The sequence below is a fragment of the Acomys minous genome (assembly GCF_964271855.1).
Source record: "Acomys minous genome assembly, chromosome: 14".
NCBI classification, from domain to species: Eukaryota; Metazoa; Chordata; class Mammalia; order Rodentia; family Muridae; genus Acomys; species Acomys minous.
This window is the reverse complement of record NC_140496.1, coordinates 85140798-85168064: the sequence shown is the minus strand read 5'-3', so window position 1 is coordinate 85168064 and position 27267 is coordinate 85140798. Positions and strand designations below refer to the sequence as shown.

Sequence of the window (27267 nt, the reverse complement as noted above, 5' to 3'; positions counted from 1 at the left end):
GAAGCCTGCTATTTTGACAAAGCTGGCTGGCCAGAGAGCTCCTGGAACCCACCCATCTCTTACCCAAAGCTGGGGTTACAGGCATCCAGGGCAACGGTCAATTTTCATTTGCGTGCTGGGGAGTTTAACCTTGGCCTTCTTGCAAGCACGCTCCCCCACTGAGCTATCTCTCAGCTTCATAGGTTCACAGTGAAAACAACTCTTTCTATTCATAAGAGCACTGGATTGCACAGCCCTGTAAATGGACTTAACAGCACTGAATAATTTAAGAAATATGATGATGGTGCCATTTACATTGTGTGTATTTTTCTACAGTTAAAAAAAAGCGCGTTGGTAACTATTGGGTCATATATTGTTCACTATGCTAGTGCATGCCTTCACACACATATGTGTGTGCGTGTGCATGTAATTCTTATGCAGGGGCCCTGGAAATGGTAAAATTATTTAGAGCATTCTTCATTAGTCAAAATATAGGATGGTTCTAGTGGATGGAAAATGAAGCTAGTTCAGGAAAGAGGAAGTGTTTGAGAAAGGCAGATAAAGACAGCAAGGCAGTAATTCTGGCCTGATGGGGCAGAGGGACGGTACCCACGCTTACTGATTAGTAGTCATCTAGAAGGCTTCAGGAATCCACTTTAGACACAGCAGTAAGGGAAAGTGCAGGGTTATCTGGGGGCTGCGAATCAGACTGTACAAGACAGCAATTTTATTAAGCTCACTATTTCATCAAATGCAGCCCAGATGGAAGAAGTTAAGTCAACAAGTATTTACTTAATTTGGGGCTCAGGATGGGAGATGTTGCCTGTTGTGATGTTTGGGCATCTGAATTCTTATACTATTTGAGTAAATTGGGGTGATAATAAAACAGGTGACAGTGTCAAAGGCTGTACTCAGCTAGTGACAATACAAAGTCACTTCGCGGGACTCAATAGAAGTCTACCACATTAAGCCTGGCGGTGGTGGCAAACACCTTTAATCCCAGCACTTGCTGTGAGGTCAAGGGCAGTCTGGTCTCTACAGAGAGAGTTACAGGACAGCCACTAGAACCAAATCTGTTGCGGGACACATTAATCATTATTATAACAACCAATCGCTCCCTTCTTTGAAATAAAGGGTGGTGTTGTCATATATCAGATATTTCAGACAATCTGGATACAAAAGAAGTCAAATTGAACAAAGTGAGGCCACCTCCTTTATTATGAGGGAAGTTTTAGTAATGAGGGGAAACCGATATGGAGACGGAGGTGAGGTGTAGCCATAGATTAGAACACAGCCTGTCGGTGTTGAAAACGTATTTGATGAATGAGTAAATTACCTGAGACAATATTAAAAGATGGTTGCCTTTCTATTAGATCACCCACGCGCGCTTTCCTATTTTAACAATAACAGGACAAAAAAAATTTTTTTTAAGCCAAGAAGCTGCAAAGAACTCAATTGGCGGTTGACAGGTTCTGACATGCTCCTCCGGATCGTCGGCGGAGCACGGCTAGAACTGAGATGTGGCGCAGAGTCAGCTCGAGAAGCGACAGAGCCTGACGGGTGGCCCCAGCTGCAGATAGTCCGCCTCACCAGTGGTTACCGCCGCCCACAGTGGTTACAACCCTTGTCTCCAAGGGCAACGCTCGGCATACTTCCGGAAAAGTTGCGCACGGGGCGCTGCTATTTTGTGTCACTTCCGCCATCCTTGCCAGGTTGAGTGCTAGGGAAGAGTGTTTCTCTTCCGGTGCTGTATGCTCTATTCGGGAAGTCACTTGGACCTCTCCGTCTGCTAGTGACAGACTCTTCCTGCAGACCAGCCCTTCAGAGTTTCTAGTCTGGTAAAATTGCACTGGTACGGTGGCCGAGAAGGTTTGAGCGCGCCGGAAGTGTTCCTCCGCGCTCGCGCCTAGCAGGGCTAGAGACGCACGTGGCGCGGTGAGTAGAGCGGTGGGCTAGGGTTGGGAAGGAGCAGGGTGGGATGCGGCGGCTGTGAGGCTGGAATGGAGGCACGCCTCTCCCCGCGCTCGCCGCTGGCTGCGTGCACGAGTGGCAGGGCCGTGTTTCTGCCGTCCTCCTTTTGGTGTTGTGAGCGAGACTGAAGAGAATAGACAAATGCTCAGAGCTCGCAGTGACCGGAGGGAGCGGGCCGTCTTTTTCATCAGGCCGCCGGAGGGAGCATGTCTTTCCGAGGCGGAGGTCGCGGAGGCTTCAGTCGCGGTGGAGGCTTCAACCGTGGAGGCGGAAACAACCACTTTCGAGGGGGAGGCGGCGGCGGCAATTTCAGAGGCGGCGGCCGAGGAGGATTTGGACGAGGGGGCGGTCGTGGAGGCTTTAATAAATTCCAAGATCAAGGACCTCCAGAACGTGTCGTCTGTAAGTCGTCGTCAAAGGGTAACCTCCTTTGCAGTGGGAGTGGAGTCTGGTAGCGGGTTTATGCTGTTAGCAAATTTGATGGTAAGTCTCCAAAAGACCAGTCTGTAGGGCATACAGCAAAGGGATCATGAGGACCAAAATACGGTGTGGAGGTGAACTTGGATTTGGGCTGGAAAGATGAAAACCAGACAATATTGAGTGGCTAGCCCCGTCTAAAACAGAGAAAATAACTTCAGGATTAAGTTTCTTTGGTCTCGTAGGAAGATGAGTGCTTGATCCCTAGTGATCCAGTTGAAATATAAAGCCAAGGTTTTAGACTTCATAGTTAATGGCTTTTGGTTATAATTGATGGGCAAGGGAAATGAAAAAAAAAAAAAAAGGAAAGCTGCTTGGGGGGAGATGACAAGGGAAATGTCTAAAGTAATTATCAGAGAGGGATGAAAGTCATGGAAAGTAAGAGAGGGGTGGGATCTGTGTGCAGCATGGATTTGCTGGTCCGAATGGCTACCGTCAAGGGGCTGTTGTAGTAAGCCACATATGAGGTGTGGAGAACCATGTTTAATATGGCGGCATGAAGAACACTTGGAAAGGTAGGAGATAGGGCCAGCCTTTTACCATTGCAGCATGGTGTTGTTGTCTACAAAGTTGACACTCCAGAACCGAAGAGCTGAGTTGGCACACTGTATACACACACACAAACACACACACACACACACACACACACACACACACACACACACACACACACACACCCTTACCCTTTAACAACCCCGCAAAAGATATTTCAATGAAGTGTACCATTTTGTCTTCGGCCACATTCATAGCTATTCATGGCTGCCCCGTGGTCCCTGCAGCCGTGAAGGCTGTGCAGTGGACTCATGGATGGGGAAGAGATTCCAAAGGAAACGTAGTAAGTAGAATCTGGCTAATACTATGAATAAAAGGTTCTGGTTGTTGAAGGTGGGGAGTTAGTTTTGTAGGCAAAACTAGCTTCACTTTACAAGGGTACAGAGAGAAGAGGGGAGTTTCTTTTAGGTCCCACAGTCATGTCATGCTTACTTAGAGCCACAGTGTGGATAACTGTGCTCTGCCTTAGAGGGGATTAGGGAAAGGCCAAGTGGCTGAGAACACTCCCCACATAGTTGGTGAGTATTTCAAATGGTTCCATGTCTGTTTTCCTGTGCTGTTTCAGTGTTAGGAGAGTTCATGCATCCCTGTGAAGACGACATTGTCTGTAAATGTACCACAGAGGAAAACAAGGTGCCTTACTTCAACGCTCCTGTTTATTTAGAAAACAAGGAACAAATCGGGAAAGTGGATGAGATATTTGGACAACTGAGAGATTTTGTATCCTTTTTAGTTGGATGAGCCAGTGATCTCATTGAGGAATGATGTCCCCTCTCCTCAGCCAGTAAAATGTCAAAGGAAACTGACTGCTTCAGTTAGTAATGGCAGTGCTACAGACAGGCCATAAGGAGAATCTGCAGCCGAGAGTGCAACCATCTGTATTTAGAAGTGGTGAGCTGAGGAGAGGTGACCGTCCTTAAAATACGACAGGATTGTATTGGCTCTCCTGTTGCTTTACATGTGATGTTTCCCCTGGAATATGGTAAAATTGGGGAGGTTGATTTTTTTTTTTAAGAAAATGTCATTTCTTCTTAGAAAATTCTTATAATAGCCAAACTGTTTTGTTTGTTTGTTTGTTTGTTTTTTTGTTTTTTTGTTTTTGAGACAGGGTCTCTGTGTAGCCTTGGCTGTCTTGGACTCGCTTTGTAGATCAGGCTGGCCTTGAACTCACAGTGATCCACCTGCCTCTGCCTCCTGAGTACACTACCACTGCCCGCCTGCCAGACATTCTTTTTAAAATGCTTAAACTTAAAATTTTAATATATTTGTTATATATATATATATATATTTGTTCCTTATATATAATTAATAGTATTTTTCAGTTAAATTGTCAGAAAACATGAAGGCATCTTCCTTTAAAAAGCTACAGAAGGTGAGTCAAACTACATAGTTAAAGTTCTTGGCTTCAGAAGGGAATGGCTGTGCTGCAAGGATAGTCTCACCTGAGATACTTAGGGCTCTTCCAGTGTATTGCAGGGACGCTCTGAGGAGTAGCTTTCGGTAGTAACACAAGCAATGAGTTTATCTCCCCCGCACCCCTACCCGCAGTGTCTCTGTGCTGTAGTCCTGGCTGGCCTGGAACTCAACTTGTTGAGATTAGGTCCGCTTCTGACTTAATGTGATCTTCTTGCCTCTACCTCCTGAGTGCTGGGATTACAGGCGTGTGCTGTCACACCTAGTCCAAGCTTACTAGTCCCGAAGAGTAATATTTTAGTCAGGCATGGTGTTACACTTGGAGGTGGAGAGGCAGTAGGATAGCAACTTCAAGTCTAGCTTAGGCTACATGGTGAGTTTCCAGCCATCTTGAGATACATAGCAGTAATCTGTCTCAAAGGCGAATAGAGTGCTTGGCAGTTACAGATAGATACTACATGTTTTTGCAGTTATTTTGTTTACATGGTATATACTGTTTAAAAAAACAAGAGGTTGCTGTGAAACTCTCTAGTGGGACCACATTTAGTCTTAGCCTTCCTCGAGGTGGCGCTTTGGAAGTTAAAGTTAATCAGGAAAGATTCCTACACCTGGTGCACATGACAGATACCCAAGGATAGCGCTTTAGATTACACTGTTTAAGGTCCCATTCTTAGAAATGTGACCCAGTTGCTGCTATAAGTAGCATCCACAATGCAGTTTCCAGAAAGAAAGCTGCGGAACTTTGATGTTAGGCAAGTGCTTAAGCCTTGGGCTAGCCACAGAGCAGGAAGTGTATTCTGCACAGAGAAAACTGCAGTGTGTGGGATGGAGACTGCACAGGGATCCAGTGGGATAGCATGTTTAGCATGGGTGGGCGGAGGCTCTGAGGTTAAAGGCTGGTGAGGTAGGAAGGAGGTTGGTAAGTTATGAGAAAGCGATTAGATTTTAGTTTTAGCATTGTTTCTGAATAATGAGCTTGATCTTTACAGTTATGCTTTGAAAAACATTGGAGAAACAGAAAAGCCCATTGGAAAGGGGCCACTCTGGGAAAGGACTGCAGTGTAGGTGTAAGAAGTCACAGATACTGTGGGGCAAAAGGGACTCGAGGAAATGGCGGGGCTGTGAGGAGCACAGGAAGAAGAATCGGTGGGACTCAGTAATTAACTCACCATTTTTAGATATTTTATTTCAGCCTCTTTGTGGTTTATGATCCCGTTTACTGACTTGGGCAGCATTGGAGAACAGAGGTTGAGGGAAGACAATGGATTTCATTTGGGGCACAGTGAGTTTAAGATACTTGAGCTAGTCAAAAGCTCAGGAGTCCATATGGCAGACAGCCTTGACGTAACGCTGAGAAGCTGTCCAGGAAGACGGGAAGTGGCACAGCACTCACGAGAGCTTCAGGTCCCATCCCAAATTTAGATTTCTTAGTGCAGGCTGACACAATTGCCAGTAAGCGGGTGTGTGTGACAGATGACCCCACAAGCATGCTGTACAAGGAGAGACACACAAGGATAGCTGTGGAGAGGCAGTGCTTAGCTGGGGCTGAGCGCACGTGCTACTCAGTGGGCGTCAAGGAGCAGGTGGAGTGGTGGTCCCAGCAGCCAGATGGGAACCGGATAGTAGATGGAGCAGCAGCTTGCTGATTGCAAGTGGCCACTGACAGCAGGTATCTGGAATGGTGCGCTTGGAGCTGAAGAGCCTAGAGAGACGCGGCGCAGAGGAGGGCTTGAAAAAGTTAGCTGTTAGAGGCCCTTGAAGCCATTCTGATCCCTGCCTCCTACTGCATGATTATTTGAGGATTTATTTAGTGCCCCCCCTCCATTTTTTTTTCTTCCTATGTTATTACAAAGCCTAAGATAGCATTTCTGTGGTGGTAGGATTCCTTGACCAAATAAAATAGCTAGCCACGCAGAGCACTGGACACATGGACTGCCCTGACGTGTCTCAGGAACTGGAGTTGATCTCATGGCTGATGACTGATTTACATTTAAATAGGTTTATACTGTGGGCAGAGTGGACAGTGCTTTTGAGGTGATGGGGTGTGAAAAGTGAACAAGGGCTTATATAGAGGGTGATTGATATAATCTTTAAGTAACACGCTTGTTTCCATTGGAAGCCCTTCCTCATTTGTGGTTTGTATAGAAGATGTGGAAAACAGTATGCCTCCTTAACATTTCATTACCGATACAATGTCCTATTTAACTCTAAATATAGCCTGGGTTTAGTTTTTAAATAATCAATGTTCAGTATTAATGGAATCCTTATAATTTGCCAAAATTTTGAATTTTAGTGCTATAGTTCTGATAATTTTCTTTTGGCAGCTCTCATAAATGAAAATTAAATTTTTGGATACATGTATTTCTTTGAAAAATGAGATTGAAATGGCCTTAGTTTTTTATGTGAAAGTGTGCAATCTAAAGCACTGATCTGTGTATCTTTTGATTCTCACAGAACTTTGTGATAGATACTTTTATCTACATTTTTATATGTAAGAAAACCTAGTAATTAGAGGTGCAAGGGTGGGGGTGGGGGAGTGAGTCCTTGCCCAGAGTTGGGTAGTAGAAACGGTAGGAGTGGGATCTGAACCTAAGTAGTCTGGGCTGTAGCATACTGCCCTTGACACACTAACTGCTACTGTTCAACTTGCAGTTTTATATAGATCCATATAAGCTGCTGCCACTGCAGAGGTTTCTGCCTCGTCCTCCGGGTGAGAAAGGACCGCCCAGAGGCAGTGGTGCTGGTGGTGGCAGGGGAGGTCGAGGAGGAGGAAGAGGAGGTGGTGGCCGAGGTGGTGGAAGAGGTGGTAAGTTATTGGGGGGATTTTGTAGCCACAATTGACTTACACAGTGCAGTTTAATTTTGCATGTAACCACACTTACCTTGCCTTTATTGTGTTGCATATGGCCATATTCCACAGAAGTGCTTTGTTTCCACAGCTTAAATAGAAAACAATTAACTTTATTCAGAGCCTTAGGTTATCTGTGGAAATTTTAATTAGAGTGCAGTCACCATTGCTTAGTGGCAGATACATTCTGAGAAATGCAATGTGTACACTCAACACAGCTTCTGGGTGGAGTAGAGACCATTAAGATGGAGGCTAATGCAGGTGAGATGGGCAGACTATTTCATGGTGAGCTTCTCTAGGAAAGGACACATTGCAAAGTCACAGTAGAAAGGGAAGTAAATACACAAGCTGCTAACACTTGTCAGCATTGTGTGCTGTACGTAACTGTATGTGCTGTACTTTATATATATGACTAGGCTTGTATACACCAGCATTGCCAGCCAGGCACATGTGAGTAATGTTTTGCTCTATAATGTGGCATACTAGAATATTCCCAGTCCGTTATTTTAGGAGACTGGTGTCTTCTTATGAATGAAATGTCACTGTTTATGATATGACTGTATAGGGTTTGGGTTTTGTTTTGGTTTGTTTGTTTTGTTTTTGAGGTAGGGTGTTTCTGTGTAATAGCCCTGGCTGTCCTGGAACTCTGTAGACCAGGCTGGCCTCAAACTCAGGAGATCCGCTTGCCTCTGCCTCCCGAGTGCTGGGATTACAGGCGTGCGCCATCAGCGTGCGCCAGTGCCTGGCAAGAATTTCTTAACAGAATTCTAGTTTCTTAGCTATAATGAACACTTTGATTATATGCCAAGAGCTGGTCATGATGTCCAAGTAAATTTTAATTTCTTCAACAAGTTGTGTATGCAGAGACCTCCATGTACATGCTGTGACACACACACACACACACACACACACACACACACACACACACACATATATATATATACACACTGAAAACAGAAAAGGTGCTAATCTCAAGTTTACCCTACTGCCCTGCTTGGGAAACTGCTATTTTACCATTTTTATCTTTTAAAAGGTTCTGTAAGATATAGTAGATAAATAAATTTATATTTAGTTTTTATGATGATAGGAATTGCATAATCTTTACAGCTTATCAGAAAATGAGAAGCTATAATTATTAAACAAGTATTTCCTTTTTAAGGTGGCTTTAGAGGTGGAAGAGGTGGAGGTGGGGGCTTCAGAGGAGGAAGAGGAGGTGGTGGATTCCGGGGTAAGTATAAAGGTGTCTTTAAATAACTGGGTTTGTAGATTGATAATTCTCTGTCAGTTTCTTTCCATGTAACTTTATTTCCTGCTACCAACTAGTGTGGAGACCGCTCATGTTTAATTTCTGGCTTTTTACTACACAGTTTCTTACTGCTTTCTCTTAATTACTTTGTTGTATTAATAATTTGAAAAACAAAAACAAAAATATATAATATGAATGGCATTGTGTTTGGTAATGTAAGTTTACCAAACAATAAGCTCGGCTGCTGAAGTTAATTAAGCTTTACATTGGGTACTAGCACTGTTACAAACCCTCTTTTTTTCTCCTTTTTTCCTTTAAATTAGGAAGAGGACATTAGATGTGCAGTTGGCAGACCTCGCCACTTCTGCTTCCGCTGTGCTGCGTGGTCTGCTGCTGCTGTGATTGAAGTTGGTCTGGAGCAGTCGTGACGATGTGCTGCGTGCCACTGGAGCTGGACTGTCAGCATCGGGTAGACCGTGCGGAGCAGGACACTCAGTTTCCTCAGAAAGAGCATGAAGCAGCCTGCCTGTACATCACCTGGTGCTGTGGCTGCTTAAAGAATAACAGGACTTTTTATTTGAAGCGTATTTGGATATTTTAAAATAAATTTTTTTATTTCTTTACCTTACTGTTTATTGAACCAGATCTATTTTCTTGAAAATTGAAGGAACAAGTAAAGCTTAAACCAGTTGAACTACAGGTAGAAAAGGGGGCATAGGTAAGGTTTGTTTAAAAGATGTTATGATTCTAAAAAGCAGCAATACACTCACAAACAAAACCCCTGTCCCCACGATGTCGTTGGAATAGTACTTTAAAGATAATTAGAGATGAACTCCTTTTGAAGAGGCTGAGCAGCGACGTTTGCTGCATCACTGTGGTTTTTGGTACACTGAATAAAGCTATTGCAGGTTTGGTTTTTTATTTTTGGGATTTTTGTTGTTGGGTTTTGTGTGTGTGTGTGTGTGTGTGTCCATTAGGATTTGAGTGGCAGCCAGGCACCACACCCACCTGTAATCCCAGCACTCAGGAGGCAGAGGCAGGTGGATTGCTGTGAGTCCAAGGCCAGCCTGGTCTACAAAGTGTCCAGGACAGCTAGGGCTACACAGAGAAATCTTGTTTCGGAAAAGAAAACAAATGAAAAAGAGCTGAGTGGCTCTGTTCATGTGCAAACTTAGGAATAGAAATTTAAGTGTGGCTGACTAAAAGTCTTCTGAAAAAAAAATTTTTTTTTATGTGAAAGTGACATTTTAAGTAAACATTTGACTATCACATGAGCTAGTTCCTGGGTAGGATGTTGTAAGTGAGATTGGCTTTGGTCTCCATTGCTAGTGTACTGTCAAAAATAAACTCCACAGCAAGCTAGGCTACCTCAGCATGGAGTGGCACCAGCTGCAGTGTTCTTCCTCATGGGTACTTCTCACCGAGCCTGTAGTAGCGTGGTCGGCTTGTTCCTGAGTGCTTGTTTTAGTAGCATGTAATTGTGCCTATGAGTTCCTCCCGTTTTGGTTAATGGAATCAGTGCTGTCATACATAGGGCAAAACAGAGGCACGGTGGCAGGGACAGGTGAGAGCTCACGCCTTGATCTGCAAGTGGCAAAGGCATGGACTTTTGAAGCCTCGAAGCCAGCCCTCACTGACAGACACCCTCTAGCAAGGCAAACCTCTAATCCTTTCCCAACAGTTCCACTACTAGGGACCAAGTATCCAAACATGAGCCTAAGGGGGCCAGCCCTTATCAGTCACACCATCAGCATGTGAAGAGCCTTAGCACCAAAGCACAGATGCAGCATTAACAAGAGCTGTTAAATGGCAGAGATGGGAGGGTTGTAGACATCAGTATACAAACTACCTGGAGATTGCACGCTTCTTAACCTCTGCTTTATTTGAGACAGGAATTCATATCCCAGACAGCTCAAATTGGGTGTAGCCAGGGCTGGCCTTGAGTGCTGCTGGCATTATAGAGTGCACTGCCGCGCTCAGTGTGGTTTCTCTTTTTACCTGCACACACAATGTAGTCGTTAAACATTTCTGTATCATCCCTCTTGTTATGTCTGGGGTTTTGTTGAAATATTTCAATTCTAATGAAAGTCAAACCCATTTCTCGAACTTCAAAATACTAAGGAGATTTACATGGTAGGTTCAGGTTCCTAACATAAGGACTCTTTTTTGGTTTGTTTGTTTTTGTTTTTCAAGACAGGGTTTCTCTGTGTAGCCTTGGCTGCCTTGACTTTGCAGACCAGGCTGGCCTTGAACTCATAGAGATCCGCCTGCCTCTGCCTCCCAAGTGCTGGGATTAAAGGCATGTGCCACTGTGCCTGGCTCACAGAAGTACTTTTTAAAGGTAACCCATCTCGGTCCCTAGACTGAATGAAGCATGCCACCAGAAACACCCGTTAGTTAGAAAGGGTGATGAACACATGTGGCACTGTAGTGATTCTGTCACAAGCCACACTAAAATTTGGTAACATTTGAGCCTTGCTTTGCAGTTCTGACTGAGCATTGTTTTACTGTTAAAAGGTAGTTGAATACCCATTTATCTTAACAATGCGTGTTTATAGTAGGTTTTTATGTGACAATACTATTAGGACTGTCTTGTTTTTGATAAACTGGCTGACTAAACATGAGCTCACATGCATGTTAAAGTGCAGGCTAAGTAACTGAGGTGGCGCAGATATTGATGTCTCCATGCCATGGGGCATGTGGCTATATGCTTAGACTCGGACTGATGGGATGGTATTTACAGGGAAAGGCTGCACAATGTGTGTTTGTTACATAGACAGTCATACTGGTTACACATAGTAGATAACCTCATTTTTGTTTGAAATGAAAGAAATGCCAAAAACCTCCAGCAAAAAAAAAAAAAAAAAAAATGACACCAGGCATTATTGTCACCATTTATGGAGAGGTTTGCAAGTGTGGGAGTCAATAGTGTATTCAAATTGTTAAAGAGAACATACGCGCAGGGACCTGAGATAAAGGAACGCAACCACTGCGTAGCAGCTTGAGCCCTAGTCCAGAAATGTGGTCCTTACCTGAATAGCTATGGAAGATGAAGGCGAGTGCTTGATTTCAGGCAGCGATGAGTTCAGTCAGCTCCCAAGCTGTTTCCTTAGTTGGTTTTTTGGTTTTTTTGTTTGTTTTTGTTTTTTCCTCTTGAATAGGATATGTTTGCTTGGTAATCTGCTTATAAAACTGGAGCCTACAGTGCTCAAGATGTGTGGTGGCTGGGATTTCTCTTTGTTCTACTAAGGAGATTTTCCCTCGTTCTAGAAATGAAAATCTTTCCTCTTTAACCTAATTATGTGCTAACGGATGGCCTCTGTGAAAAGCTTTTCTTTGAGGTCTAGAAGTGGAAATGATTTGTCCTGAAAGAACCTTTCTGACTGATCGCCATTGCCAAAGGCTGCTCCGAAGGTGGCCTTGACTCTCCAAAATGCTGAGTGCCACTTTGGATTCTAACAGTTCAGGCTTGAGGAGTGAAGGTTCCGTCTTTTCAAAGACTGAACACAGCATCGTTGCAGCTTACCTGATCGTGGCAGGTATGGGAGTCTGTTCAGTTATCTGCTTCTTGAGGGGGGAAAAGTAGAGGTATTGGGTACAAGCATGCAGTGTGGGCTAGCTCATGAGGGGAGGCGTGTAGATCAGAGAAAATGGGCATAAAAGAGTAAACAAAAGCACTTTGAATGCTGCTTCTTGACATGGGAGATTTTGATAATTAGTGAGAGCAAAGAGGGAGGGACAAGAAAAGCTTTCTATGAAATGGAGTTTTAAGATTAAAAATTGTCTATATATTTGGTTTTTACTCTAGATTCATGAGCAAAGTATGCCCCATGGTAAAAGCATGCCTTGTATCATTTACTTTTCTCATGCATAAATTGCACAGTTTTCTTCTTGATAGAATCTAGTTCAAAATTGAGAGGTGCTGGAGGGCAAGCTAAAGTTTTAAAAAAGGAAGAGCATGCAGATACGATATGCAAATTCAGCTCCTGCAGCAGGCAGTCACGGTAAGCGGGAGCTGGGCGGGGTCATCTTTCCCTATCTTTGAAAGTGTGCACAAAGTATTCACCTTTTTCCTCTCCCATGTTTTCATTTATTTATTTATTTTTGTTTGTTTGTTTGTTTGTTTTTGGTTTTTTGAGACAGGGTTTCTCTGTGTAGCCTTGGCTGTCCTAGACTCACTTTGTAGACCAGACTGGCCTCGAACTCACATCGATCTGCCTGCCTCTGCCTCCCGAGTGCTGGGATTAAAGGTGTGCACCACCACGCCCGGTCCACGTTCTCATTTATAAGATGAAGATAAGAATAAAGGATCTGTTGTGATCTGAAGAGTATATTAAATGTCACCAAGGCGGCACCTAAGGGACATGGGTGCCTGTTGATAATATGCTTTTGTTGGTGCAAATATCAGATTGAGATAAAGGCTTGTTTGTAGGAAAGAGGGTGAGGAAAATGACAAATACTATCCGAGGCGTGCCTTTTATAATCAGCAAACACGTAATTGCAAACTGTATAGGCAGTGGCAAGCTTTAGTAGCTTGTATTGGGCTTGTTACTTTTTGGGTTGGCTTTTATGAAAAATTTCAAGCATGTTTCTAAAAAGAGTGAGAAATATATCTCCATGTGCCTCCTTCACAGCCGCTTAGTTTTTACCTCACAGTTGACTTGGGCTATAGATAGCACTTTCCTTTTACAGTAACTAATTCATTTAAGTACTTCTATGTGGTTAAAAGCAAAAAGTGGGCCCACATTTCCAGAATTACACGGAGACACTGTGTACATGTTTTGGTTCAGTTAAATGTATGTGACAAGGGAATCCAACACTGATGTGGCATTTTAGAGGCTGAAGCATAAGAATTCTGAAGATTCCAGAAACACCCGGGCTACACAGTGAGACTGCCTCAAACAAACAAACAAGCAAGCAAACAAAACAACAAAACAAAAAACTGGTCACAAGATTAGTATGCAAAGGAAATTTCCTAAGACAGTCTTGCAGCTGCTGTTTAGCTTTGTTTCCCTAATGTGTGCAGATGAAGAGCTTAAGGCATTTTCCAAACAGTTTTTCGTGGCTCCATGGCTTTGAACAGAGAAGCCTTTTTTGTCAGCCCTCTCACTTGTATAACTGCACGGGTCAGTTTTATTGGGAAACATCAGAGCGTGCAGTCTTTGTGCTTTTGTAGAGGAGCTGAAGGAAGCGCATCTAAGCCTCTGTGCACTTTGTAGGTGTCAATATCTCCCATTCTCCCATCCCCATTTTCCTCCTTCAGAAAACAAACAAACAAACAAACAAACAAACAACACTTGAGCTCCCAAATAGGAATGAAAACTTTGAGGAAAAGGGCACCTATGTGAATTTTTTATAGTAGAGTTTATTTAGTTTAGATATGTATTTATTTAATAAATTTTTGAACCAGTTTGTTGTGCTGTCTATGCTAGCCTAGAACTAGCTGTGCTGCTAAGGCTGGCCTTCTACCGATGCTCCTCCTGACTCTGCCTTCTGAGGGTTGGAATTACAGGTGCATTGCCACCATATTTAATCTGTTTTTACCTGTGTTGTTGTGACTACCACATGTATGTCTACAGAGCACAGAAGAGGGTATCGGGTCCCTTGGCACTGCAGTTACAGGTGGTTATGAGCTGCCCACCCAGGTGCTAGGAACAGAATTTAGGTCCTCCAGAGGAACAGCAAGTGCTCATAACCACCGAGCCGTCTCTACAGCCCATTAGATTTGACTTCTTGTTATTTAATCCTTCATTTGGATTTGAGCTTCTATACACTCTTACTACAGACATTTTTATAATTAAAATTTAATGTGCTATTAAGTTAATTTAGTATTAGTCAAGCACTCTCTCTTCCACCGCTTAAAGCTGTGAATCAAGAGTGTAATAAATGGATGGATTTGAAATGGTTCATCATGGGTCAGCTGTAAAGTTGTGGTAAGACATTGCCTGAAAAGATGAGTATCGGACAGTGACAGACCCTACAGTGAGTCACTGAAGGGTGAACTAGGGACACTGTGACCTGATCTGCCTTTGAGAAATGTGTTGAGATGGCAGCTAAGAGACCATACCAGTAGGCTGCTGCAGTGACCTGAGGTGAGAGCAGCGGGGACTTAGTGGAGGCAAACGAAGTAGATGCATTCAAGGGCTAGAAGGTAGAATTGGTGGTTTGATCTGGGGCCGAGAAAGAAGAGGGAGAATTGACTGTGACTTCCAGGCGGGGCTGGGGTGGGAATGCTACCGATCCATGATTGAGGTTCCCCAGCATAGGAACGCATCTGAGGAAGAACAAGTTTGAGACGGGAGGTGATGTCTGGAGTTCAGCTGCACAATGTCGCCTTGAGTGTTTCAACACCAATCTCAGATGCAGGGAAACCACTCAGAATGTTAAATCAGGAAGGAAAGGGGTCTAGGACAGAGAGTTGGGAAATACACATTTAGTATGGTAGTGGTGAAGAAAGGTTATCAGGTAGACCAAGAAGAAATGGAAGGGAAGCTGCAGGAACCGGGCCAGGGGAAAGTGTTTTCAAAGAGGGGCCAGAGTAGGGCTACTTAGACTGATGGACGACTGTCTGCCCATTGGAAAGCACCTACAACCAGCAGGGAAATAGTGCAGTGCTAGAGAAAACAGAGAAAGAGGGTAAATTATTTGTGGAGTACTCACATTATATAGGAGACTCCCCCCCAATGTAGTTGTTTTAGTCTGACTGAGTACTTGCTAGACAGCAATTGATATGTTTAATCTTTTATGGGCTTTCAGCTGTAAGGTGCTTCTTTTTTTTCTTTTTTCCCACCCCCATGGTATTTCTTGTCCATTAACTTACAAGATCTAAAGGGTTGCCAAATTTGCTGTCAATGTGCTTGAAGAAATAGTAGAAATGAGCTGACTGGAGTTTTATGGCATTCCACTTACTAAAACTTGCTGTGTGGCACATGTTCAAGATACAGTTCATTGGAACTTGGGGCATATAAGGCTAGAACAACGTAACAGCTGAATTACATAAGAATAAGATAAACCTGGTCGTGGTGGCGCACACCTGTAATCCCAGCACTCAGGAGGCAGAGGCATTCGGATCACTGTGAGTTCAAGGCCAGCCTGGTCTACAAAATGAGTCCAGGACAGCGAGGAGGAGAAGGAGGAGGAGGAGGAGGAAAGAAGCAAAAAAAGATATAAGCAAGTGCTTTGGAATACAGGGAGAATAATATAGAATCCTGTGGTAGGAGGCAGCTTCGAGACTAAATTGGGCTTGGCCTGAACTTTGAAGATTGGCTAGCATTTGAATATGCAGAGGAACAGCACGGGGTGTTTCAAGTGGGAAAAAAATGCAGACAAGATTCGCAGCTCAATGTATACACTGCTAGGACAGTGGCTTACTTCACATGTGCAGAAAGAGGACAACAGCAGGTTAGGGCAGACAGCCCAGATAATCAAGTTTAGGACGCTGGACTTTTCATTCTTCAAGTGCTGGGGGTGCGGAAACTTGCAGGAGAGCTGTTGCTTATTCTTTGGTGAAGCAAGCACACTACGAGCCGTGTGGAGGAGAGAGACTGGGGACTGAGGAGGTTTTGATGGAAGCACCAAGACAGAGTGAAGTCCTTACTTAGCTGGTCCTTCTGTGTGCCGGTGTTGGCGACTATGTCCATTGGCTTGGACAATAGCTAGCAATTGCTCATCGAGCAGTTTTCTTCATGGGAAACACAGCTCCCAAGTCCAGTAATGATTCCAGCTTCTCTGCTGAAGTTGATTTTCACAGCCACCTCCACCATTGGAACCTGAGGATGGCCTGCATCTACCCCGTGATCTGGCTAACATTTGCACACAGTGTAAGCCAGAATTTGGCACTGGGTGTCTTATTCTTTCATTCTCCATCTTATTTTTTTGAGACAGGATCTCTCATTAAGTATACACACACACACACATATACACACACATGTATGCACACACATATGTGTGTGTGTGTGTGTATTTTTTAGGTTTTTTTTTTTTTTGAGACAGGGTTTCTCTGTAGCCCTGGCTGTCCTAGACTCGATTTGTAGACTAGGCTGGCCTTGAACTCACAGGTTCCGCCTTCTTCTGCCTCCCTGAGTGCTAGATTAAAGGCGTGCGCCACCACCACCTGGCTTGATGATAGTTCTTATTGTCAATAGCCATACTAGCATGCTGATTAGTAACTTTAGTTCTCAAGCTAAAAAGCTGCCTGAGCCTGGCCAACTGTGGGACAGAAAACAACGAGTTCTGATTCCAAGGCTGAGAATGCTATCACCTGTGGCGTTCCATCGAGCCGGAAATCTAGCTGGCCAGGTTTGAGTGGTCAAATATTGCAATATGCATTCTGTGTGCGTGCATGCGTGCATTGAATGAAGAATTTCAATTTTGACATGTTTAATTTTAAGAAATACTGGGATAGTCACATGATCTTACCACGTGCTTAATGTGCTTAATGGTAATGAGCCAAATAAAACATATAAAACGTGACAGAATTGCTGTTAGGATGGAATGCTGGCGGAACCTTGAGAAAGCAAACTACACAGGAAGAAGAGGCCAGGCTTCAGGACACAGGGAGAGGAATTTAGTCACAGCCACCGGAGAGGGTGGCTGGCCATTCTTGTATCCTAAAACCCAGCACATTAGAGTCATGAAAGCTACAGGGGGGGAGGTTAGGGGCCGATGGTCGATGGTGATGACATCTGAGCCAGCCTTCAATGCTAGCTTCTGCAGTCACCAGGTTCTTTGTGTTTTAATCTATTGCTATTTACCAGAAGATGTTACAGTTGTCAGAAGAGCGGGACTTCTTCAAACCAAAGGACTAAGCTAGATTTGCTATCCTTTTTGAAGTAACTTAATTATTTCATCTTTATTAAATAATGATACTTTTGTGTGTGTCCTTAGGTATAATAAGCATCCTCAGCAACATTCTCGTTCTGGGCATCTTCATTAGGTATAAGGAACTGCGGACACCCACGAATGCAGTGATTATTAACCTGGCTTTCACTGATATAGGGGTCAGTAGCATTGGCTATCCCATGTCTGCTGCTTCAGATCTGCATGGAAGTTGGAAATTTGGATATGCAGGCTGTCAGGTATTGGAAATAAAGCAAACAGATGCAAATTAAATGTCTTAAAAATCCCAACTGGGGCTGGGGTGGCGGGTCAGTGGGGAAAGTGCATGCTGTGAGAGCATGGTGACCCGAGTTAGGAGGCAGAAAAGCCAGGCATGGCAGCACACACCTTTACTCCCAGCCTGAGGGAAGCAGAGACAGGCAGGTGACTGGGGCTTGTTGGCAAGCCAGCTAAGCTAAACGCCCTGTTCAGAGCGAGACCCTATCAAGAATAAAACAAATGAAGAGCAATAGAGAACTCATGTCAACGTATGGCCTCCAAATGCTCACACACTGGTGTGTGTCCCTGTGCAAGTAAACCACACATACAGAGAAAAACAAAAACAAAAACCAATAATTTAAAATAAGATATTGTAGGATAGTAGATTCATTGTTTTGTTGGAAAATAGACTCATCAATGACTGAAAATATATATATTTTTTATACTTTATACGTAGAGTGTCTTGCCTGCATATATGTATGTCTTGTGCTACATGTGTGCAAAGCCAGTGGAGGCCAGAAGAGAGCGGTGGACCCCCTGAACTAGAGTTACAGATCGTTGCAATTGGCCACGGGGTGCTGGGGACTGAACTCCGGGGTCCTCTGGAAGAACAGCCAGTGCTCTGAGCTGCTAAGCCATGTCTCTAGCACCAAGGATACACTCTTTAAGGAGAGTTGGAAGATCACTAGTCACATAAAATCCCCCAAGCCCAAGGAAAAGAAACCAAGGGGCTAACCAACCAGCATTCAAATACAGAAAAAACAATCTGCATATTCAAACAAAATATACATATTAAAATGTAAATGTATATTCCCTTTCATTTGAAACAAAATATTTAGTGGCAAACATCTCCTCTATGAAATGTAAGCATGTATATTACAGGCTAGTATCCACATTTGAGGGAGAGCACACAGTTTTTGTTCTGAGTTTGGGTCGCTTCCCTTAATATCACACCTCCCACATCCATCCGTTTTCCCCACAAATTTCACTTTTCTTTACAGTTAAATAATATTCCATTTTGAATATGTGTCACATGGACATTCAGTTTGCTATCACAAATACCACAGCAGTAAACAACGATGTGCTTAATAGAATAGATTTAAATTTTTTGAGATTTATTTTTTTGTCTCCTTTTATGTGTTTTGCCAGCATGTATGTATGTTTACCATGTGTGTACCTGGTGCCTACAGAGGTCAGAAGAGGGCATCTGATCCCCTGAGACTAGAGTTACAGTCAGCTGAGATCTGTCCTTTGCAAGAGGAACAAAATTCTCGTAATGGATGAGCCCTCTTTCTAGCCCATAACAGATTCTCTTTTATTTATTTGACAATTTTATACATGTAAACATCTCAGTCATATCCACCCAACCCCTCTCCCGCCTATTACTCCCCAGGCATTACCAACACATCTCTCTGTCTCCTTCATGTCCTCCCTGTCCTCCTCTCACTCTCGCTGTCTCTCGATCTCCCACTCCATAAGCCACTGAATGAAACTGGTGTTGTCTGTTGAAGTGTTAAACAGTCTTGGCTTGAACTTGTGCAGGGAACTGTAACTGCAGCGAGTTCATGAGTGCAGTGGCCATGCCACATCCAGAAGGCAGCATTGCGGAGCACTCTTTCCACCCTCCAGTTCTGCTTCCTTTTTTTAATTGTTCCATTTCACTGTTTTTCTCGATTTGTGGTTTTTTAATATTGTCTAATTCTGTTTTCATGTCTTGAACTGTTTTACTTAATTCCTTCACCTGTGTGCTTGTGGTTTCTTGTTTTCTCCTGGGTGGCTTCTATTTGTTTGTTTGTGTTATCCTGGAATTCTTGGAAGGATCTATTCATTTCCTCTTTATAGTTCTCAAATAGCTGTGTGAGTATGGTTTTGAGGTCATTTTTCTGTGGCTCTGCTATAATAGGGTATCTATTGGTTTCTGTTGGAGCCATACTGTCTTGATTTTTGTTATTAGACCTCTTATTCTTTCCTTTAGGCATCTGCTTAGAGGGCTTGGGCTTTCTGAGCTGGTGGTCTCAGGGATGAGTACCTTTGATAGGGAGCTGTTTTATTATACTGGCTTCTTAGACTCTGCCTTCCTGTATCTATATTTGTTTGAGATCTGCCACCTAGATTCCGTGGTTTTATAGGGCTCCTCTGGCTGCTTGTCTCCTCTGAGGGATTCACCACACAGTGGATCTGTGATTTGGATGTCAGATGCTGTGTAACTTCTCTTTTGTTAATCTTTTGCCCTGTAGATAGGCCATTCTGTTTTGGTGCACTGATCCGTCCAGCAGTCTGGTTGCAGCCCACCACTGAGACAAGGTGCTGGTCCACTCTCTGTCACCCACAGTCTCTGCTCACAGTCCCTTGCAGCCCCTGTTGCTTGCCACTTCCTGGCTGATCTCTCAGATCCCCGTCCTGCCCTCCCCACCCCCACCCCATCAATCGCCTCTGTGGGTGTTTTGTTTCCCGTGGCCTACCTCAGCAAGTGCCGTGGTGCAGCTGGTGCTGCAGCCGCCACCACAGTTGCCTGTTGCCGCTGTGGATGGTCTGCTCCCCTGGGGGGTCCGTGCTTTTTTCCATGTTCAAGGGTGCACAAGATTGTCCCTAGATTGTTCCTTTTGCACTATGGTTTCTCCTACTGTAGTGGGGTAGGGAGCTTGATGTTTCTACTTAAGAAATAAGTCAAATTTTCTGACTTGATTTCTCTGGCTTCTAAACAAGGTCCACACCACTCACCGCCATCTTGTGAACCCTCATCCTCCAGTTCTTGCATCCTTTCTGTCACCTCTTTTGTCATGTTCCCTGAGCTTTTTCTCAGAGAGGGATTGGTAAAAAATGTTCCTTTTAAGGCTAAGCACTCAATTATTCTCAGCACTTTGACCAGTTGCACTAACTGCTGTCTATTGCAGAGAGAAGTTTCTTTGGCCAGTGGCATAGGGTAGAACTGATCTGTGTCTATAAACAAATATTTAGAAGACAGTCTAACCACATGCCCAGTTAGGAAGACAGCATGGTAGATTCCTTCTTTTTGACAAGGCTTATAGAATCATGCTTGAAGTCCTTCCTGTAGAGCGGGCCTCAAGTGCAGTCCAAAAGTGACTGGTTATGCCCATAACCTTTGTTCCACTGTTCCATCGTATGACCATTCAGTGTGTTTGAAATGTGTCCTAACAATGAAGCAAAACTGCACATGATTCAGGCTGGCAAGACGGCTTACTGGGTAAAAATGCTTGCTATTTGCAAGGCTGGCAACCCAAATTCATGCTCTATAACCCACACTGTTAGGAGAAAAACAACTCCCAGAAACTGTCCTCTGACCTTCACACACACCATGGCACGCACATGTACTCACATGTACACATATATACATACATACACACACACAATAAAATGCAAATGTGTGTGCATGGGAGACTGTCGGAATGGCAGACTATTTCCAATTTTGATTTTTCAGATCTACGCGGGACTGAATATCTTTTTTGGAATGGTGAGCATTGGCTTACTCACAGTTGTAGCTGTGGACCGGTACCTGACCATCAGCTGTCCTGATGTAGGTAATGGTGCATTTCTTGTCCTTTTTAATGAAGTCCTTCGTTATATAACAGCCACTCAACATGTATTCATTTTAAAGTACACGTATAATGGCGTATAATCAGGCTCAGTCTTATTTCTCTAGAATTCCTTATTTGAGAGTTTTGATGGCTTCCTGGAATGCTTTAAATACAATCCAATTGTTATTAGGGGCCCTTCAAGGCCTCGCAGGATTGGCCCTGGTTGCCTTTCCGGCTTTGTTCAAGGTCACTCTCACTTTTGGGTACTGGCTAGGTGCTTTCAGCCTTGGAGACTTGTGCATGGGTTGCTTTCCTTGGCCTGCAAAGCATTTGTTCCTGTGCACCATCTACACTTTTATCACTCAGATTTCCGATCGCTGTTTTTGTCAGCATGTGAAGCCCCACGGCCAGGCTTTGTGTGCTCTGTGGTGCTTTGTAGAGAATGTGCTTAATGACTGTGTCGCGTCATCACGGGGCTGCGTGAGTCCTGTCACTGGGAACAACACTAATGCTTCATGTGCTTCCCAACAGGAAGAAGAATGACCGCCAACACTTTCAGCATGATCCTGGGCGCCTGGATCAATGGCTTATTTTGGGCTTTGATGCCCATCGTGGGATGGGCTAGTTATGCCCCAGATCCTACCGGAGCTACCTGTACCATAAACTGGCGGAAAAATGATACGTAAGAGACGTGCTTGCTTTTTATAACCAGATGCTCCTGAGGTAGACATCTCTTGACCCTTCTGCTCATGCGAGTGTTCCTTATATAGACTATGTTTCTTGGTAGTGATGGTTTGATATGAGTGGGAGACAAACACAAGAGTGGCTTGTGCTTGCTTACAGGTCAAGGTCATCTGGCTCCCTTTGTTTCCTTTCTTTGACCTTTCACTCCTTCCTCTGTCCTCCTCTGTGAAGGCAGCAATGGGAACACTCTTCTACTGTTTACTCATTTCACACTTGGGCTCACAGCGGGAAGAGGGTTGGTGAAGCTGGGGAGTAGGCAGTCCTAACTGAAACTAGGCCCCTTCTGTTCGGTCTTTTCCAGGTGGTCTGGTATCCAAGCACATTCTAAGGGTCCCCTGCAAGGATTCACCATGAATTAATGATTCTCCTCTAGGTTTTCCATGGAAATGAGGGTCCTTTAGCTCACTGATGGAAATGAAAGATGATTCAAAAACAAAACAAAAAGAGTCCTCTAAACTATCTTTCAGTAAAGAGTCAAACTTCAGGCTACACTTGAGCTGCCATCATACTGAGAAAGCAGCCATCAACACTATGTAAATGATCAACATGGCTGTGTTTTAATAAAATGTTATTTACAAAGAGAGTTGGCTGGCAGGAACTAGTCCATCGGCTAGAGGCTACTGGTCTTAATGAACTATGAAATGTAAGTCAAGCATTCTTCCTAAACTGTTCAACAATGAAATGACTGTCACTATTTCTAACAACTATTTTCTCTTCCCCTTTTCCCCCACTTAGGGCATTCAGTGAGTCGTCATGATTGTTTTTTCTTATTTCCAGCTCTTTTGTGTCTTACACCATGATGGTTATTGTGGTGAACTTCATTGTGCCCTTGACAGTGATGTTTTACTGTTACTACCATGTCGCCCAATCCATGAGACTTTACGCTGTTGGTAACTGCACTGCACAACTGAACGGACACTGGACAGACCAGGCAGAAGTAACAAAGGTGAGAGGTCAAAGTCCTTGAAATGTAGTTGGTAATGAAGCTTCAAATATACACAGTGGAAAAGGTCCATGGCCTCCCTCAATTTTCACTCTCCTGTTCTTTCTGCTGTGGTTTGTCCCTGGGTTGATGGATACTGTGCCTGTGGGCTCCTTGGCTGACTCTGTGCGCACCGATCCCTGCACAGTGAGGATTCCTGCCAACCTTGGTACTGACCGTGCTCACACCTTCCCCTCGACTTTTCTCCCTTCTCATCCTGCAGCTTGGTCCAGTATTTGCTTACATTACACGGCTGCCTCTCTCCTTTTGGTATGCTTAAACACCCCAGGCATATGGTTCACTTTGTCTTCTCCTTGGAGCTGATCCGTCCTGTATCCTTGAGAGCTTTGATAGGCCCTGGTCAGGTTGCTCTGTGAGCAGAGACTTTCCCTTCCTCATATAAACAAGGCGCAAAGGGCTCCTCTTCACACTGTCTACCTGCCACCCACTCGGTGGAATGGCTACTGTTAGAACCCGCAGACCTTAAGAGAGGACTGTGCTTCCAGACTGAGTTCAGAACGTTTGTTTGGTTGAGATTAGCACATAATGATGGGGGTGGGCCGTTGTCGGCAGAACTAGAAGTGGGTTGGAGAGGGTTTGTGAGCATCTTTGCTTGACGTCGACATCGTGTGCTCTCCCCAGTGCACCGAATGAAAGGGTGTTCTTTGCAAGTGTGTAGCACTCTTAGACACAATGTCACATGTTGCTAACACAGCCATTTGCAAGGCCCTTGTTATCTTAGATGACTTCAGGAACCAAACTGAAGAACACTGAAGGCAAAGACCCAGTTTCTTTTATGCGACCAACAAAATTCTATCGTAGACTTCCCTGCTGCTGCAGATGAGTCACTCATGCAGACCTTTTAGATGCTCCTCTTGGTGATGGTGATCATCTCTTTGCAGATGTCCGTGATAATGATACTGATGTTTCTGCTGGCATGGTCCCCTTATTCCATCATGTGTTTATGGGCTTGTTTTGGGGACCCGCAAAAGATTCCTCCTTCAATGGCCATCATAGCTCCACTGTTTGCAAAATCCTCTACTTTCTACAACCCCTGTATTTATGTGGCTGCAAACAAGAAGTAAGTAATGTTTCTCACGTTTCTGAATAAAATGATAATGCAGAAATAACATTAATGGAAAGTCCTGGCTGGTCACTGATTGGCTGGGTTGGAGTGGTTGTCCCACCCACTGTGGGACAGTGGAATAGTGGGTCTGTGGAATAGTGTTTTCCAAAGAGAAGAGTAGACAAGGCAGTGATGGTCTCTCGGTGGGTAATATAGTTGTATATGTACCGGGAGTGGCCAGCCATGGAGTGTAACGGAGAAGTTCTTGTCTCTTCTTGGGTGACTTCCTGGGTGAAGTTTAGATGATTTCATTTCTATTACTGCTGGGTGATGAAACAACTTGCTGTGTTAAATCTTCATAGATCACAAAATGCTCCTGACATGTCTGTTTAAATGTGTGTGGTAATGCACAGATTTGAGAGAACAGCTTTAGCTGTGGATACACACAGACTTTAGGAGGAGGTAGAGTACAGAAGGAGACCAGAGGGAGTATCACGAGGTCGGAATCTGCTAGAAGGTCTCTGGGAAAGAGCACCCCATTCTCAGGGCCCCTCAAATCCAACCAGCCTTTGCACAGAGGACCAGACCTGTGAAAAATGAATCCCCAACTCAAACAAATAACTCATTGCACTCGGCAGCTGATGGGTCACTTAAAACACACATAGCGATTGATTGAGCTATCAAATGTCTTCCATATTTGTCATTAGTGGTGCAAAATTGGGCTTTAACTATCTGTCCTATATATTTATAAAGGTTCTCAATTGGAGATGTTGAAGCTGGGTGTAGTAATTTATTTAGAGATGTCTATTGACAGCAGTGACTCTTTTGACATAATTGAAAATGCCTTAAAAGTGTCATGTCGTTATAGAATAATGCGTATTCTCTTGCTTCTCGCAGGTTTCGGAAGGCCATGTTTGCCATGTTTAAATGCCAGCCTCACCAAGCAGTGCCTGAGACAAGTACTCTCCAGATGGATAAGCCTCAAAGCCCATTAACTCCTGCAGGAATCTGAAATGCCAGAAAACAATACACCACCGAACATTTTTTTTGCAATACATTAATTTTATTTAAAATATAAATCCATGTAGATCAAGTGCAGACATAGACTATTGCCTTATTGGACTGCAGGTTCCTCCCATACAGCCAACACCCCTCCACTTGTGCAGTAGTTGCTGTAGAGTCTTTACTATGCTCTTAAGGATAAGCGAGTAGCTAAACCTGCTTTGATGATTTCAGGGACACAAACCTATAGTCTCTTCTCTTTCTCCTTAGAAGGCACACATTACAGTGCATTGATGAGCTGTAACTTGACTACGTTTTCTTTTAAACAAGAAACAGGTACTAGAATATTAGAGTAATTTAATAAAAAATTATAATCCTCAATAATTAATTGTTGAAATGAGTTATTTGATGTTTCTGGCTATGCAAATTCAAATTTTATTGATTTTATTACTTCATGTTATTTAAACAAAAAAATTCAAACATTAAACCCAACTGCTCACTTTATAGCAGTATAACATCTGTGCATCCTGTTACATAGTGTGTGCCTGCTGCCTGCAGAGGCCAGGAGAGGGCATCTGTTGTCCTAGAACTGAAATCACAGGCAGTTTTGAGTTATCTGAAGGTGCTGGGAACCGAATTCAGGCCCTCTGCAAGTGCGTTAAAAAGTTCTGAACCACTGAGCTATCTCTCCAGCCCCTAAATTAACATTTTTTTCTGAAAATATATTTTCCTATGTCACTAGAATTAAGTTCACACAGAGTGGGACTTTTTGTATTTTTGCCTTTTGTTGTATCTTTAACACATAGTCTCATTCTGTCTGTCACACGGGCACTCTGTGAGTACATTTGTAGACTCAAAGTTTGTCATTTTCAATGGCTGTGACTTTTTTTTTCTTTCTTTTTTTGGTTTTTTTGAGACAGGGTTTCTCTGTGTAGCCTTGGCTGTCCTGGACTCACTTTATAGACCAGGCTGGCCTCGAACTCATAGCGATCCGCCTACCTCTGCCTCCCAAGCACTGGGCTTCTTTGCTATGGCTGTGAATATTGTTCATAGCACAATATACCATTATTTAAAAGCAGACAACTAAACTGTTTCAAATTTTTTTACTTAACTTTTTCTTGTGAGACAGTGTCTCCTTATTTAGCCCAGACTGGCCTCAACCTTGGTGACCAGCATCTCAATATCTGGGGTTACAAATGTATACCACCATGCCTGGATCAATTTTTTTTTCACTTTCACAGATGCAAAATTGGGAACACGTCAATACAAATATCTTTGTAGGGATGGGTATCAGTGTATTCCATCGGAAGTTGCAGCCTCAAGGCTGCTCTCTGGGACCATAACCACTGGTGCCCACTCAGAGCCTCCAGCTTCCCCCCTCTTACCGGCTCTAAACCCTTTGTCCGCACAGCCACCAGGAAATCCCATGTAATCTGTTGATCTCCTGAGCCACTCACAGCTTAACCTTTATTCTTCTTGCTGTCTGGAGTCCGAGTGTGGCTTTTTCACAGGGCATCTAGGGCCTTCTTCGGCTACTGCCTCAGCTTAGTCCCCAACAACAGAAACTGCTTATTTTTCTCTGAGGTTCTCTTGAAGCTTTGCACACACAGCACACTCATCCCTGCTCCCCTCTGCTTGCTCGGGAGCTCGGGTACCACCCAACAAGACAGCTTTGTCTGTTACACAGGCCAAACATGCTGCTCTCTTGTGCTTCCTCATTGACCTGTGGCTCTCTTTATCACTCGAGTTCCTTATGTGCTGTTCAGTGGCCACATGTAGCTTATCTTTGTACTTCTAGTCCTTAGTTCGCCGGTTGGCAGGTACTTGGTAAATATTTGGTGAACGAGTTAATTGTGTTAGTCTCTGAACACTGGTAATATGACGTTTTAAAAAACTGAACAATAGGGCTGGAGAGATGGCTCAGAGGTTAAGAGCACTGACTGCTCTTCCAAAGGTCATGAGTTCAATTCCCAGCACCCACATGTTGGCTCACAACCATATATAATGAGATCTGTATGCATAATAAATTAATAAATCTTAAAAAAAAACAAAAAAAACTGAACAATGTTTTTCAGACTCCACTGTTTATATGCGAATCCTATTAGTGTTTGATAACACTTCATATAATAATCTCATTTTTACAAAACTTATTCTCTCTTTTTTTTTTAAGTTTTAAGTTTAAACGGGATGGATAGAATCACATTGCTATGAAAATTAAGACTTATCATAATGACATATTCATTTTGTGTGTGTATGGAGGAAGTTTTTCAGTTAGATTAAAATTTTATTCTCTGCAGCTGGGTGTAATACTACGCGCTTTTAATCCCAGCAAGGGCAGGCAGATCACTATGCATT

General features: G+C 43.7%; 2 protein-coding genes across 2 annotated transcripts; both read left to right on the top strand.

Annotated features, from left to right (window-relative positions):
* Nucleotides 1–1659: 1659 nt before the first annotated feature.
* Nucleotides 1660–9114, top strand: GAR1 (GAR1 ribonucleoprotein). The gene is made up of 7 exons (XM_084756366.1): nucleotides 1660–1914; nucleotides 2142–2352; nucleotides 3545–3699; nucleotides 4292–4351; nucleotides 7045–7198; nucleotides 8400–8468; nucleotides 8810–9114. Exons 2-7 carry the CDS (start codon nucleotides 2157–2159, stop codon nucleotides 8821–8823), a joined length of 648 nt encoding a protein of 215 aa, XP_084612492.1. The 5' UTR covers nucleotides 1660–1914; nucleotides 2142–2156; the 3' UTR covers nucleotides 8824–9114.
* A 2409-nt stretch (nucleotides 9115–11523) lies between these two features.
* Nucleotides 11524–25395, top strand: RRH (retinal pigment epithelium-derived rhodopsin homolog). The gene is made up of 7 exons (XM_084756362.1): nucleotides 11524–12025; nucleotides 17373–17563; nucleotides 21022–21121; nucleotides 21650–21800; nucleotides 22640–22808; nucleotides 23747–23925; nucleotides 24808–25395. The coding sequence occupies exons 1-7, from the start codon at nucleotides 11920–11922 to the stop codon at nucleotides 24920–24922; spliced, it is 1011 nt and encodes a 336-aa protein (XP_084612488.1). The 5' UTR covers nucleotides 11524–11919; the 3' UTR covers nucleotides 24923–25395.
* The last annotated feature ends 1872 nt before the right edge of the window (nucleotides 25396–27267 follow it).

Excerpts from the sequence above, each read along its gene's own strand:
- GAR1 (XM_084756366.1), top strand. The coding sequence starts at position 2,157 with ATGTCTTTCCGAGGCGGAGGTCGCGGAGGCTTCAGTCGCGGTGGAGGC. Across the intron at positions 4,352-7,044 it reads CCTTTAAAAAGCTACAGAAG|TTTTATATAGATCCATATAA; the intron begins GTGAGTCAAACT and ends TTCAACTTGCAG. Across the intron at positions 7,199-8,399 it reads CCGAGGTGGTGGAAGAGGTG|GTGGCTTTAGAGGTGGAAGA; the intron begins GTAAGTTATTGG and ends TTCCTTTTTAAG.
- RRH (XM_084756362.1), top strand. The coding sequence starts at position 11,920 with ATGCTGAGTGCCACTTTGGATTCTAACAGTTCAGGCTTGAGGAGTGAA. Across the intron at positions 12,026-17,372 it reads AGCTTACCTGATCGTGGCAG|GTATAATAAGCATCCTCAGC; the intron begins GTATGGGAGTCT and ends GTGTGTCCTTAG. Across the intron at positions 22,809-23,746 it reads ACCAGGCAGAAGTAACAAAG|ATGTCCGTGATAATGATACT; the intron begins GTGAGAGGTCAA and ends ATCTCTTTGCAG.